This window comes from Aulonocara sp. 'chitande type north' Nkhata Bay, linkage group LG17 (assembly GCF_057382095.1).
Source record: "Aulonocara sp. 'chitande type north' Nkhata Bay isolate Kocher_YH1m ecotype deep benthic linkage group LG17, A_spYH_male_GT1.1, whole genome shotgun sequence".
Classification (NCBI taxonomy): Eukaryota; Metazoa; Chordata; class Actinopteri; order Cichliformes; family Cichlidae; genus Aulonocara; species Aulonocara sp. 'chitande type north' Nkhata Bay.
This window is the reverse complement of record NC_141360.1, coordinates 25700680-25714778: the sequence shown is the minus strand read 5'-3', so window position 1 is coordinate 25714778 and position 14099 is coordinate 25700680. Positions and strand designations below refer to the sequence as shown.

Below are 14099 nucleotides of genomic sequence, written 5' to 3'. Positions count from 1 at the left end.
TTGCAGATTTGATACTTGACATCCTTTTGTATATTTTTGCAGATTAAAGAACATGCAGCATGACTGTACACCTGCCGAGGCAGCACCACCTCAAGAAGACTGCCTGGAAACAGAAGGCCGAGAACTGGAAGTCCAGCCTCCACCGAACAGTTCAGAGGACCCAGTACAGGTCATTTGCCCCCGAGCAGGACAACCAGAATGCCCCGAGGACAAAACTACAGACATTCCCAGGTAAGTGCTTTTAATATTTTGGCAGAGTGCTTATCAAAATAAACATTAGATGGTTGAATGCTGTTCTCCAGAGAGACAATGTTTGTTTGTTGTCTTGTTGTGCTTGCTATGCATCCCTGACTCCTTTCTTCATCCAGCAGCACCCATAAGGAAGGTGGTGAAAGTTCCCACCAGGTTAAAAACACCACTGAAAACGGTGAGCCATCAGACCTGAGTTGGGACACTTTGATTATGGAGTTTCTGGAACAAGAGCATGTATGGGAGCAGGTGGTTGACATGTAAGAGAAAAACGTCAAAATGTTTAAGCTTCAAAGCTCATGCATACATGCACATACACTGCTTAGCGTCTTGACATCTTTCCTAATTGTGTGTTCGTGTTTTTACCTTTTTGCAATAGTGTAGCGAAACATTTGAACGATGGAAAAATAACGGAAAATAAAATTCAGACTGTGGACCACTTCGGGTGAGTACACGTGGTGCACGAGGACCAAAGCTCACTTTGTCAAAATGGAGAAAATGAACTATTTTACACTGATACTGTAAACTTTGTGTATGTGTGGCAGGTTTCCAAACACTGCAAACACTTGCTACATGAACTCCTGCCTGCAGAGCCTGCTCAACACTGACGAGTTCATTAGAGACATCAGCCATCAGGAGACTTTGTGGAGAGCAGTCCCAGAAGCTCAGCTCTTAAGGTGTGCTACGTCAACCTTCTACTTTCTTCAAAAAGCTGAAGAGCAAAGATATCTAACACCAGAAATGTCTGTTTACCCTTTCCTTTTTACAGAAGGCTCATTGACATCAGGGACTGTCATAATTCAAGAGATTATGGCCTTAAAAAACATCGCCTAAAATCTTTTAAGGAGGCATTCAGCAAACATGCTCCTGAATACAAAGGCAGTGCACAGAAAGTATGTCAGCTATTTGGACATTTTGTTTTTTTTCCTTTACTTTCTAATGTTTATGTTCTGTTTTAAATCTCCTCTGTGTTTTTCTTTCAGGACGCTCATGAATTCCTAACCTTGTTCCTCAATGAGATCAAAAGCCTTTCACCTCACCTGAAGAGGAAAGCAGCTCTCCTGGGCCGAAGTTATACCTGCCCAGTAGAAGACCATCATGTTTTCAAAATGGAAAACATGAGGACATGCAAGAGGTAAGCCCGTCATTCAGAAACACAGGGCTGATTGCAACGTTTTCATATACCTCTTTTCCTCCTACCTGATCATTACTTTAACTATGTTACTCCTTAAATGTGTAGCTGCGGTCACCAATCATCACACCAAGAGGAATTCACCAGCTTGTCTCTTGACCTGGTTCCAGAGGGGTCTGTTAAAAACATGTTAGAGACATACTTGAAGGTAAGATCAGAAATTCCAGTAGAGATATAGTATCACTGATCTTAACACACCTTTTTTGTTAGTGTTTGTGTGCATATGTTGTGATTTTTTTTCTACCATAAAGCCTGTTTTCTCTGTGCTGTTGTTCAGGAACAAAAAATAGAATTTCTCTGTGATTGTGGAGGGACGACCTCGGAAGTGAAGCCGTCTTTTCATACACTGCCAAGGTGAGTAAGGTCACATCAGAATTGATCGACTGACCTGGTTTCCAAACTGTGGTGCAAAAAACAGAGTTTTTAAGACAACACTTGAGCAGTCATTTTGTCCCATCTTTGGTTTGTGTTTGTCACTCATTCTTCTTGTTTTGTACCTTGGGTTTTTTTTTCTTTTCTGTCAGAGTTCTCATTTTGCACCTGAAGAGGTTTGGCTTTATAAAAACCTGCAAGCTTCAGAAGGTGAATGACCCCGTCAGGCTGCAGAGGGACTTGGTGGTGTCATCCAAACAGGTAAAAACAGACTGCAGAACATCTCAGAGATTCAGCTTAATTATCACACTGATGTGAGACTTTATGAAACTAACACTCTTTGGATTTGTTCCTTCTCAGGGTGATGGTTGTTACAGTCTTATAAGCATCATTAGTCACTATGGAGGAACAGAATCAGGTAAAACAACTGACTTGTTACAAACAGAAAATGATTTAACAGAGCTTGCTACTTTTCAGTGAAGGACTCACACACAAATGCTTTTGATGTTCTAAGAAGCACTAAGTACAAATCATGAATCAGTTGACTTTTAGAAGTTGGATTCATTTGTCTTAATGTGATCTCAGGACACTACATCTGTAATTCCGTGCATCCTGATGCGAGCCCGCAGGTTACATCAGATCCTTGGCTCACCTATAATGATGCACAGGTGCTCCACACAACCGGATGTGCAGTTTTTGAGGAACAGCAGCACTCAGCCTACATCCTGTTTTACAAGAGAAACGTAAGAAGCTCATCCTGAAGTGAGATAATTTTTAAATGTCCTATTACCTTGTTCATCAGTTTTGTCTTCATTCTAAAACAGGATGTGGAAGCAAGTTACAGCCATCATCATGCTGAAAAGGAAGGAGCAACAGTCGTCTCAGACAAATTTTAGGTAAGTATTGCCCTTAGGAGGAAGGGTCCTCCCAGAGAGCCTGGCTCCTCCTAAGATTTCTTCCTCCAGGAGGGAGTTTTTTCTTGCCACCGTCGCCTCACATTGACTGGTCTCATCGTCAGAGACATTGTTAACCTCCTAAGGCCTGAACTCTTTCAGTTCACGCATTTTTAATTTCTCTGTGCCATTTGGGTTGATTGGGACCTGATGAATGGTCTAGACAACCCAAAATGTGATATATGGACGCCAGGTCCTAGGAGGTTAAACTAAAATCTACTAGAGATAGTCCTTTTCAGGACCAGTGTTTGGCTTGCTCTCTGGGAACAACAAAAAATTAAACAAATAAATTAATAACAAAATAAAATAAAGAAATAATTTATTTAATTTTATTAAAATTAACATAACAACAAAAACATCTAATAAAAAATAATAAAAGTATTCAACTGTGTTTTGTGAAATTTGTAATGAGTCTCAGTTAAGTTGATGTCACAGAAGTTTCTGAATCAACCATTTAGATTGTTCAACAAACAGATTTACTCAGGTAAAGATGGTAAGCTGGAGCACTGTTACTCTTCTAGTTCAGTTTAAGTTTTTAGACAAATATTCCCTCATTCAGTTGCAGCTTTTAAATAAATTATTTAGCTGCAGGTAGCAAAGTCCAAAAGTGACAACATTTCCACTGCACTCCCTCCAGAAATAGCATATAGAACTTTTGATCAAATTATTCATTTATCATTGGATCATTGACAACCATGTAGGGTGAAAATCTTTAATTGTCCTTTTATAACATTTTAACAAGTTAATGTCCCCTGCTGCATGTTTCTTGTTTTGGCTGAACTTCATCAGCTCAAAAAACACACCGTGCTGTGGTTTACTAAAAGAACTCATGTACAGGACACACTGAAAGCACGTTTACAACGTTTAATTAACTAAGTCAAGATCAGTTAACAACAGCTGAATGAAAGATTTACTTTTTCTCATTGGTAAAATGGTCCAATGAGGTCCATGCGACTCACTAAAAAGATCCGGATCTTTCAGCTCCCAACCAGCTCTTCAGGTTGTTTTGTTGCTTTAATTAATTTATTATTAACAACAATATAAAATTATGCACAAAAGGAATTAGTAATGTACAAAAAAAAAACAACCTGTGGTTTTATTTATATATACACACTGTTTATATACACACTGTTTACTGCTACAACTACACGTTTCTTTTTCAGGTATTTATTAATAATTGACTTTATGTATATGTATATATTGTACTATTCTTAGTTAGCGTATTGTCTGTCTTGTTAATGTTTGTTTATAATGGAGCACTGTAACAAAAAAATAATTTCCCCCAGGGATCAATAAAGTATTCTGATTCTGATATATGTTTATTATTTTATTTTATTTTTTCTACAATTAAATTCCGGTATTTTCAACTTCTTCATATTAGTTTATCATTTTATTCTTATAGCAGATTTTAAATTGAGAAACATTTGTACAACACTTAAGATGATCATTGAGACAATTCCAGTTTCTTATGCCTATGACTGTTGGACACATTTTCCTTTGTGTGGTTCGAGCAAACCGATGCTTAAAATAAAACTTCCTTCTGCCGTCTCCATTTTCTGAACACAATACAAATAAACTTTGTAACTTAAGAGGTAGTGTTTTATTTTTTGCCCTAAACATAATAATTCAACCCGTTCTCACTCCCAAAGCGTAACATTTTATGCTAGGTGACAAATTGTCACCATATTACGTTTTCGGCTACCCACCACGTTCCTAAATGACGACCTCGGAAAAAAGAGGAAATATGAGAACCGTCTGGACTGAATCTACACGTTTGCTCTTTTTCTTCAAATCGCTTAGAAACACGCTATTCAACATCATTAAAGTCCTGGTTAAGGTCAGGAATAAGGTTATGGTCAGGGCTAGGGATAAGGTTAGGTTTAGGGCTGGAATACAGGGCTGGAACGTCTATTTACCGCAGGAGCGTCATTGCACTGGATTCCAGCCATAACCCGCCGCGTACCATAAGAACGCCGAAGGTCTCCTTTCGCGTTCCTCAGGAACGCCGCGGGACGTGACAAAACGTCGACATGTTACGCCTCGGGAGTGAGAACGCTCTGAATAATTAATGTCTGTAATTTCACTATATCTTCTAGTTTTTAATAAGTTTGATTTTATAAACAAACTATTAATGTGTTCTCTATATGTAACATTATGCATTATTTAACGCGCTCTCTTCTGTAACAAATGTAATGGTTTCATATTAGTCACACATGTATTCCCCCATACTTCAACACAATAACTCAGATAGGGTAGAAACAATGAAAAATATAATATTCTTATTGTCTTGTAATCTAATATATATCTTACATTACCCAGGATATAAATACTTTTAGCCAACTTTTTTTTAACATGTTCAATATGAGATTTCCATGTTAACTTTCCATGTCATTCACTATTACACTCAGAAAACAGAATTCTGTCACTCTTTCAATTAATACTCCCTCTATAGAGAATACTATCTCTTCCTCCCTTGCACGGTTTCCGAATATTATAAACTTTGTTTTTTCCAAATTTAGCGATAACTTATTTACATTTTAAAAAATTTTTCATTTCAATAACCATAATTTTAGCCAATTCTTTCAAGTTTTCTCCGGAACAATAAAAATTTGTATTGTCTGCAAACAAAACAAAATTTAACATTTTTGACACATCACAAATGTCGTTTATATATAAATTAAAAAGTTTTGGTCCTAAAACAGAACCTTGAGGGACCCCACCTTCTATTTTCATTCTATCAGATGAATTGCCTAAACACTGTACATACTGAAACCTATTATCTAAATAACTGCTTAACCAGTTCCATACTATTCCTCTCACACCATAAGTACTTAAATTAGAAATCAAGATGGAGTGTTGCAGAGTGTCAAAAGCTTTTTTTTTTTTAAATCAATGAATACCCTATAGTATATTTATTATGTGTTGCTGATGAAATGCCTTCAATAGTAGTCATTAATGCTATTGCTGTTGATCTGTTCCATCGAAATCCGTAATGACTTTCACTTAACAGTTGATGTTTTTCAATGAAACTATCAAATCTTTGTGCAAAGAGCTTTTCAAGCACTTTAGAAAACTGTGATAGCAATGATACTGGTCTATAATTATTAAACCTATGTCTGTCTCCTGATTTATAAAGGGGGATAACTTTTGCCACTGTCATTCAGTCAGGAAATACACCCGTATAAAATGAGAGATTAAAAATATAACAGAGAGGTTTGATTATACAATCCAAGATCTTTTTTACAATGACCATGTCTAACCCATCACAGTCAGTGGATGCCTTGTTTTTAGATTTTGCTACAATAGCTATGATTTCTTTTTCAGTGATTTCCCCTAAAAACATACTGTACTACTCTTCTTTCTCCTTTCCATTCGTCATTCCATTCTGAATCATCCTGTTTTCTAATTAAGTTTGCCAGGTTAGGCCAAATATTTACAAAAAAAGAATTAAATGCATTTACCACTTAATTCATATCACTTATGACCTTATTTTTCTTATTAAAGTAAGTAGGTAAATTTAAGGGTGTATATTTATTACCCAATATTTTTTCAAGATATTCCATGTACCCTTAATATTTTTGTTGTTGTTGTAAAATGATTTATTATAATATTCTTTCTTAGCCTTTCTGATAATTAATACTAACTTATTTTATAAACTTTATATTTCATTTTAGCAGGCTTTGTTCTAAGTTTTATATAATCTCTATACAGTTTATTTTTCTTTTTACATGCATTTTCTAGTCCTTTTGTTATCCATGGTTTACCAGTATTTTTCTTTTGCTTATATAATACCAGTGGACAGTGATTTTCATACAAAACCAAAATAAGTACTTAAGAATGCCTCATATGCAGCACTGACGTTATTTACATGAACCTCATTCCAATCTTTCATAAGATCTTGCCTGAACTTATTTATTTCATGATCATTTCTAATTCTTATATATCTGTCCACACACACGTCCTCCTTTCGTGTCCTTTTATAATCTAAAGTAACAAAAACAGGTAAATGATCACTTATGTCATTTATGACAAGACCACTTATAATGTTGCTTTCCAAGCAATTAATGAAAATATGATCAATTAAAATAGCTGACTTTTCAGTTATTCTACTAGGTTTAGTAATCAGAGGGTAAAACCCTCTTCCAAAAAATAACAAAAAAAAACTGATGATGCCTTATGATTGGACATTTTAAAAAAATCAATATTATGATCACCGCAAATACAGAATGTCTTATTTCCCTTTACCTTGCTCAATAAATCTTCTACTACATCTGTGAATGTTTCTATCAGTGTCCCAGGACTCCTATACATACAACTAACAATTATATTACTCTTTCTACCGTCACACACTCCATTAAATCATCAATAGCCACAGACATGTATTCAACCTGTTTACATTTCAAATCACTATCAACAAACTATATATAAATATATACGGTGGCCCCTAGAGACAAAGCACGTACAAATTCCAAAAAGCATGTACAAACTCCAAAACACATTTCTAGTGTTCACTGAACTTCCAAAACAGAGCTACCTAGATCACTTAAATTACACAATTGAAAGCATATGTGTATTGTTTGTCTATTTAAACACAGGCATTCATATATATTCAAATAATTTAAAAAAAAAAAGTTCATTTACGTGTTACTACCACACACCAAATCCGTCGTGTTTTGGAGTCTGTACGTGCTTCGGAGTTTGTACGTGCTATGGAGTTTTTACGTGTTTTGGAGTTTTTACTTGATTTGGAGATTGTACTCGTTTTGGAGTTTGTATGTGCTTTGGAGTTTTTACGTGATTTGGAGATTGTACTCGTTTTGGAGTTTGTACATGCTATGGAGTTTGTACGTGTTTTCGAGTTATTACGTGTTTTCGAGTTATTACGTGTTTTCGAGTTATTACGTGTTTTCGAGTTATTACGTGTTTTCGAGTTTGTACGTGCTTTGGGGTTTGTACGTGCTATGGGGTTTTTACGTGCTATGGAGTTTTTACGTGTTTTGGAGTTTTTACGTGATTTGGAGTTTTTACGTGATTTGGAGTTTGTACGCGATTTGGAGTTTGTACGTGCTTTGTCTCTAGGGGCCACTGTAAATATACTTTTATTTATTCACTCATAATAAAACATAATAAATAAATCATATAAAACAAAAAACAACTATTTACATTTCAACTCTTTAACTATTTAAATTTTCAGCTTTTTCCTTTTAAACAAATTTAAAGTGAAACAACACAAAACACTGCAAACCACAATACATTTAATTATAAATATGAAAACAAAAAGAAGATGCTCATTCTCTGTCATATGGGCCTGCAGGAATAAACTTTCTGAATCCTTTTATCATCCGCAACTGAAAATAGTTGTGGATAATCACTAAACCTTTCTAATCTGACGTTGTTGTCCCTGGCTCTCTTTCCCTCCCGCTCTGTTCCTGTGCTACTGTGAGTGTAACTACCGCCCCTCCCCCCTCTGCCCAGCGCAAAGCACAAGGCTCCTGTGCGGAGTGAAGCGGGAAAAAAGTGCGAGAGTGGCTGTATCCCAATTCAGGTTCTGCAGCCTTAAAGTACGCAGCCTCAACGGTCCTCAAGGGCTGCGTACTCAAATATCGCTAAGGCAGAAAGTGCTAGGCTTGTAGGCTTGTGAAATGGGACGTCTAGCCTCCGGTGCGCTGCCCAGGTTGCCTAGCAACCATGATACTAACAGCTGGAAACGTTTCATACAGCTTTGATTGACAGAAATGAAGGAGAATATATTTTGTTCATTTGTTTCTACATGAGCTCTGTGTAATTGTAAAACATGATTGTTGGGCTTCATTTCTGTCATTTCTGTACTGACCAGTCATTTTAAGGTTAGCTAGTAAATAACAATTAGCTAATGTTGTTCATGAGACTAAAATCATCTCACTTTGGTAATGTAACTATAATATGGCCAATATTATAGTTACTATATTAATCATTATTAGTTATTACAGCAGTGAGTTTGAACTCTGTGTCAAATACTGAGCTTCAGTAAAGATTCAAGTTGCATTTATTTATATGTCCTATCACCTTAAATCGTCACTCAAAGACAAGTTTCTTTGACAGTGTATATATAGATGTATCATATATCAGAGACAGTATGTTGGCATTACTAAATTTGGCTCAATGCTTACATATATGTGCAAAAAGAAAATGTACAAGCTGTGATAAGTTTCTGATAAAATGAAGAGTAGACTGATATATGAAATATTCCTTTATTGGGTGAGATGTCATAACTGCTTTAACCCTTTGACTGCCTCACCAAGAAAAATACAATGAAAAAATTATTTGTTCATATTTTCTATTCCTTTAGGTCAATAATGATCACAATCAAAAAAAAAAAAAATTTATACGCACCTTATAGTTTTTTAAATATTACCCTCTACCAAACGGTTGAGATGTCTCTCTATGGTACAACTACATAAAGTTCTACAGACATAACTAGTAGAAAAAAGTAAAGGTTATACTCCTTTTGCAAAACAATAACTACCCAATTTTGTGTTTGACCCACTTTATTGTGGTAGTAAAAACATCAAACATTGTTGGATTCCATTTCAACAGTGGGCGTTATAATAACAGACCACAAAATGTATAAAACACAAAAATATTGTAAATTTGATCAAAAACTTGATCTGCAATTACCGAAAATTCATAAACATACAAATTCACTTTTGACCTGTTGTTAACATAAACTTTTCACTGTAGTGTTGGAACAGCACTAACATTTATTTTATTTTCCAGAAAATTCTGGTGGTATATTATATACCATTGCCATTTTGCACTGAAAAATTTGGGAACACACTGAAACAGTTCTGGCTCCTTTCTTTTGCCGTTCATGCAACTTCACCAATAACCCTTGATGATTAGATCTTCTGGTGGTACACTGCAAAGCATTCCTGACTGGCATTCAAGCACAAGAAAACATTGCATTTTTGGCATTTCCATCTTGAGACGCCCTTTGGACAGTAATTGCATCGGCCTCGCTTGTCACAGTGAAGTGGCCAATGCCCAAAGCAGTCATATCGCACATCTGGCTGTGGTTGTGAGGGTCTTGGGGTGTATCGTTTCTTTGGTGGTGGTGGAGAGCTGGATGATGGTCGGCCAACTTTGGATCCTGGCTTGTTGACTTGTTTCAAGCTATGCGCAACTGCCAGGCGGAATCTTTTGAGTGTGATTGGTTTCTGGTTTAGTTGTCCACATTCCCTCTTGTAGACCAGCCAGGAATTTGCAATGGACAGATCAAGCATGTAACAAAAGAGTGGCAGGTACCATCTTGTAGACTTGGCTGGGGTCTTGTACAGGTGTACCAGCATGTCAGAGAGATCTATCCCTCCCATATGCTCATTGTATCCAGGGATGAGTGATGGGCATGGGATCATAACTTTCGCCTTGGACTCTTTGCTCCAGCATTTGACAGTTGAAAAGTGGCATGATCCCAGAAGCATTACTTAGCAATCCATCTAATAAACATTAAAAAAAAAAAAAATTTGTAGAAATATAGTTGGTTTGATTTCCATGTGTCATTTAAAACTGTACTTTAAAAAATAATCACAGAAAGTGAGTAAATCTTTAAACATTAGAACATTTTGTAACATACAGTATTTGTCATGGAAAAATTTAAACATGTCATATTTACATGTATAGATCATTAAATTATTTATATTCAATAGTAGGGCTGCCACAAACGATTATTTTGATAGTCGACTAGTCACCGATTATTCTTGCGATTAGTCGACTAATCAGATTATGCATCCATTGGACGTAAAACGTACAGATTATTGCAGCAGCATGCATCTGCTCTTATACAACTATCATTAGCTTACAGCTTTAAGTGTTTAAGGTATGTGAAACTAAAAATAAAGACAAGATGATAGTTTATTAAACTTTTAATGAAATTTCAAGTTTGAAGCCACCCGAAAACAAATATAACAAAATAGCATTTTGTGCTCAGTCCTCACAACTATATTGAACTTTGGGACTATATAGTCAGTATAGCAATCTACACGAGATTATTGTTCATAGCCAGGAAAGTTAGCTTTTCTACATGTTCTGCAGAAAGGCTTGCTCTCTTTTGAGAGCAGATGTTCCCTGCTGTGGAGAAGATCCGCTCCGATGGGGTGGAGGTTGCAGGAATGCACAGAAAAGATTTAGCTAGCTTTGATAGTGTGGGGAAACATCCCTCATTTTCGCTCCACCATTTAAGAGGATCATCCTTTTTAGAAACTGTGGCTTCTTTAAAGTACAGCTGAACTTCACTTCTCACAACTTGGACATCTTGGTCCTCCTTAGATGCTTCTTCCTCATTGTCACCCTGACTGTCTGTGTCAGACTCAAGGAGGTTGTCCAGAGCAGTCTTTTCAGTTCTACCTGAACCATTGGCTGTCTGCACTTTTGCATGCTCATGTGTCCCAGCATTTGCTTCTTTGACAGCAAGCACTTCAACAGTCCCTTGCACTCTGATGACATCTTCAGGAGCCAAAAACTTCAACTTTCTGTATCTGGGGTCCAAGGCAGCTGCGAGAATAAGAGAGTTTTCTTTGTCTGCTGAGAAAGTACATATACTCCCCCATCTCTGTGTTATGCCTTTTTCTGCACTGGCAATGAAAGATTTTCCTGAGCTCGTCTCCAGTTGGCTTTGGTGTACAGCCCGTGTCAGCCCTTTGACCACCTGTGGAAGACCTGAAACCGTTGTGTACTTCTGTCCACTAAGGTAAACAGTAGCAGTCTCAAAAGGTGCCAAACCTTGCTTCAGTTCTTCAAGCAGCACCCACTGCTCTGGCTTCAAGTCGAAGTAGTGTTTCCCCCTTGGCGTTACCTCGGGATCTGAAAGAGTGGCAGTGAGAGGCCAGCGCTGTTCGAGGAGTCTTTCTATCATGTGGAATGTACTATTCCATCTTGTACTGACATCTTGGATCAGTGTATTTTTCTTCACATTCATTTGCTCCCGTTTCATTTTTAGTCTTGTACTAGCCAGCTCGCTTCTCTTAAAGTGCTCCACTAGCTGCCTAGCAGCACCTAGTGCTCTGCTGATGGTGGTTTCTTTGAGAGCAGTATTGACTATGAGCTGGAGTGTGTGTCCAGCACAGCGGATAGAGGCCCATCCATGTTTTTCTTCAAGAAGTCGCATTGCTGCCACCATATTGGAACCACTGTCATGTACTACTGCTTTTATTTTGGCAGGCAAGATGTCAAAGTTTGTTAGCACCTCTTCCATCCATGTCATTATATTGGCACCAGTATGCCTCTCCTCAAGAGGCATGGTATCAAGGATGAAGCTCTTCATCTTCCAATCTTCACTCAGGAAATGGCAAGACACACCAAGGTAGGCCTCTGTTGCACGACTGGTCCAGACATCAGCAGTCAGGGTGAAGAAACCTTTGACACCACCAAGGGTCTGCTTTACCTAAAGATATGAGATGATTTGGAACAATAGTAAGCATTAGGGAAATATATTACAGTATATTTTTTCATTATTAATAATGCTTGTCAGTTTATGCATTAAGATTTGAATTTACCAATTGAATAATTCAGTTACATCAAATACACTTACGTATGTTAAACATTCAACATATCAGTAAAAAAAAAAAAAAAAAACAAACAACAACAACAACAACAACAACAACAACAACAACAACAACAACAACTTTCCATTACATGCTTTAACCAAGATTAATTTATTGGTTCCTCAGTCAGCAAGCTCTATATTATTTCATCATGAAATGTATTAAATTCTAATACAAATTGCTATTTTGTGGTTGTGGTGTGAGAGAGTGGAGAGAAAGAGAGACCAACCTTCTCAAAGGTAGCATCATATTTCTTTTCCATCAATTTGGTGAAGTGGGATCGGCCTGGTAGGTAGTTATCATGGTAATGTGGGTTGAACTGCTTGATCATCTCTTTGAAACCTTGATCATCAACCATAGACAGGGGTCTCATGTCCGTCACCAACATGTTCAAGATTGATTCAGTCAGGACATCTGCTTGCCGAGGTGTACATGTTGTTGGCTTGGTGACAAAGTCGTCCATTGAAGACGAACGTATTTTTTTAGCAGTCCTGTAATGTTAACAGCTATTAATATAAGCAATAATAAGTAGTGCTCTCAGCGTTAATCTCGTCAATACGATGTTAACGCGGCAAATCCCCGTTAGCGCGAGAACGCGGTGCGAGGGCTGCATGGCACTGACTAACGGGGATTTGCCGCGTTAATGCGGTTATGGCGTTAACATCATACTAACGAGATTAACACTGACAGCACAAATAATTAGCAGCTTGCTGTTTACAATAATGTTAGCAGCTAACTAGCCAATTAGCTTACCGAGACGACTGTACCACTTCGTCGTCGGATGCCACGACGTGCTTCCTTTTTAGATGCTCGTGCATCGCTGTTGTACTGCCATGGAAGGCAAGTTCCATTTTGCAGATTTTGCATTGGACCTTCTTTTCTTTTGTTTGGTCGAGTTCCGTTGCTGAGTAGCCATGATAACGGAGACTGCTGCTTCTTCTTCTTCTTCGGCGTTTAACGGTATCCTTGTAGGTGCATTTCCGCCATCTTCTGTTTCAGTCCGTTATTACACTCTTAAATCCTACTGTTATTCCTGCACCTTTCAGGATTTTACGGCATTTAAACGATGTGTCGACTATTAAATTAGGCGTCGACGATTTTGATAGTCGACGTAATCGTGACTAGTCGACTAATCGTGGCAGCCCTAGTAAATAGTCAATTTCATATGTTAAAACAACAGTTCTAAACATTAGCTAAGTTTTGCTACTCTTACCATCAATTGACAAATCAACCGTTTGGTTGAGCATGTTTTTAAAAAAATATTATGGATTTATTACAGCTATTTTCTGGTATCAAATGACATAATCATGTTCAGTAAAGACTGACATGTTTATACTGCAGAAAAATGTACTTACCTTTAAAATTTTTAGCCAAAACAGTCCATGTGTCCAGAGTGATTTTTTGCTTTCTGATTTCCTGGTTGGAAGGTGGCAGATGAGGCCTGCCATATCCTGACCAGAGATGGGCACGTTACTGTAATCTGATTACTTTTTTCAAGTAACGAGTAAAGTAAGGGATTACTATTGCAAAAACGGTAAATAGATTACCGTTACTTTCCCGTAGGAACGCTGCATTACTAAAACCGTGATTTTTTGCGAGAATGTCTCACGACAGTGACGTAAGCGAGTGCGTGTTAGTGACAACAGCTGTGTGCAGATCAACAATGGATCACATATCGATTGTGGGAGAGAGTATGAGCGTGCAGTGTTTAAAGCGTGGAAGTACTGACCTGTTAGGTGCGGCTGTGTGCAGACA

The 14099-nt window shown here is 37.4% G+C and overlaps 2 protein-coding genes across 2 annotated transcripts; one reads left to right on the top strand and one right to left on the bottom strand.

The window, feature by feature from the left end:
• The first annotated feature begins 634 nt into the window (after positions 1-634).
• LOC147310172 (ubiquitin carboxyl-terminal hydrolase 37-like) lies at positions 635-2730 on the top strand. Its single transcript, XM_086268960.1, has 10 exons — positions 635-694; positions 795-926; positions 1019-1142; positions 1233-1384; positions 1490-1589; positions 1719-1795; positions 1966-2074; positions 2174-2231; positions 2399-2556; positions 2638-2730. The coding sequence occupies exons 2-10, from the start codon at positions 823-825 to the stop codon at positions 2707-2709; spliced, it is 954 nt and encodes a 317-aa protein (XP_086125086.1). The 5' UTR covers positions 635-694; positions 795-822; the 3' UTR covers positions 2710-2730.
• A 7896-nt stretch (positions 2731-10626) lies between these two features.
• LOC147310171 (E3 SUMO-protein ligase ZBED1-like) lies at positions 10627-13231 on the bottom strand. The gene is made up of 3 exons (XM_086268961.1): positions 13098-13231; positions 12574-12835; positions 10627-12184 (listed from the first exon to the last, which is right to left on the bottom strand). The coding sequence occupies exons 1-3, from the start codon at positions 13193-13195 to the stop codon at positions 10781-10783; spliced, it is 1764 nt and encodes a 587-aa protein (XP_086125087.1). The 5' UTR covers positions 13196-13231; the 3' UTR covers positions 10627-10780.
• Positions 13232-14099: the final 868 nt, after the last annotated feature.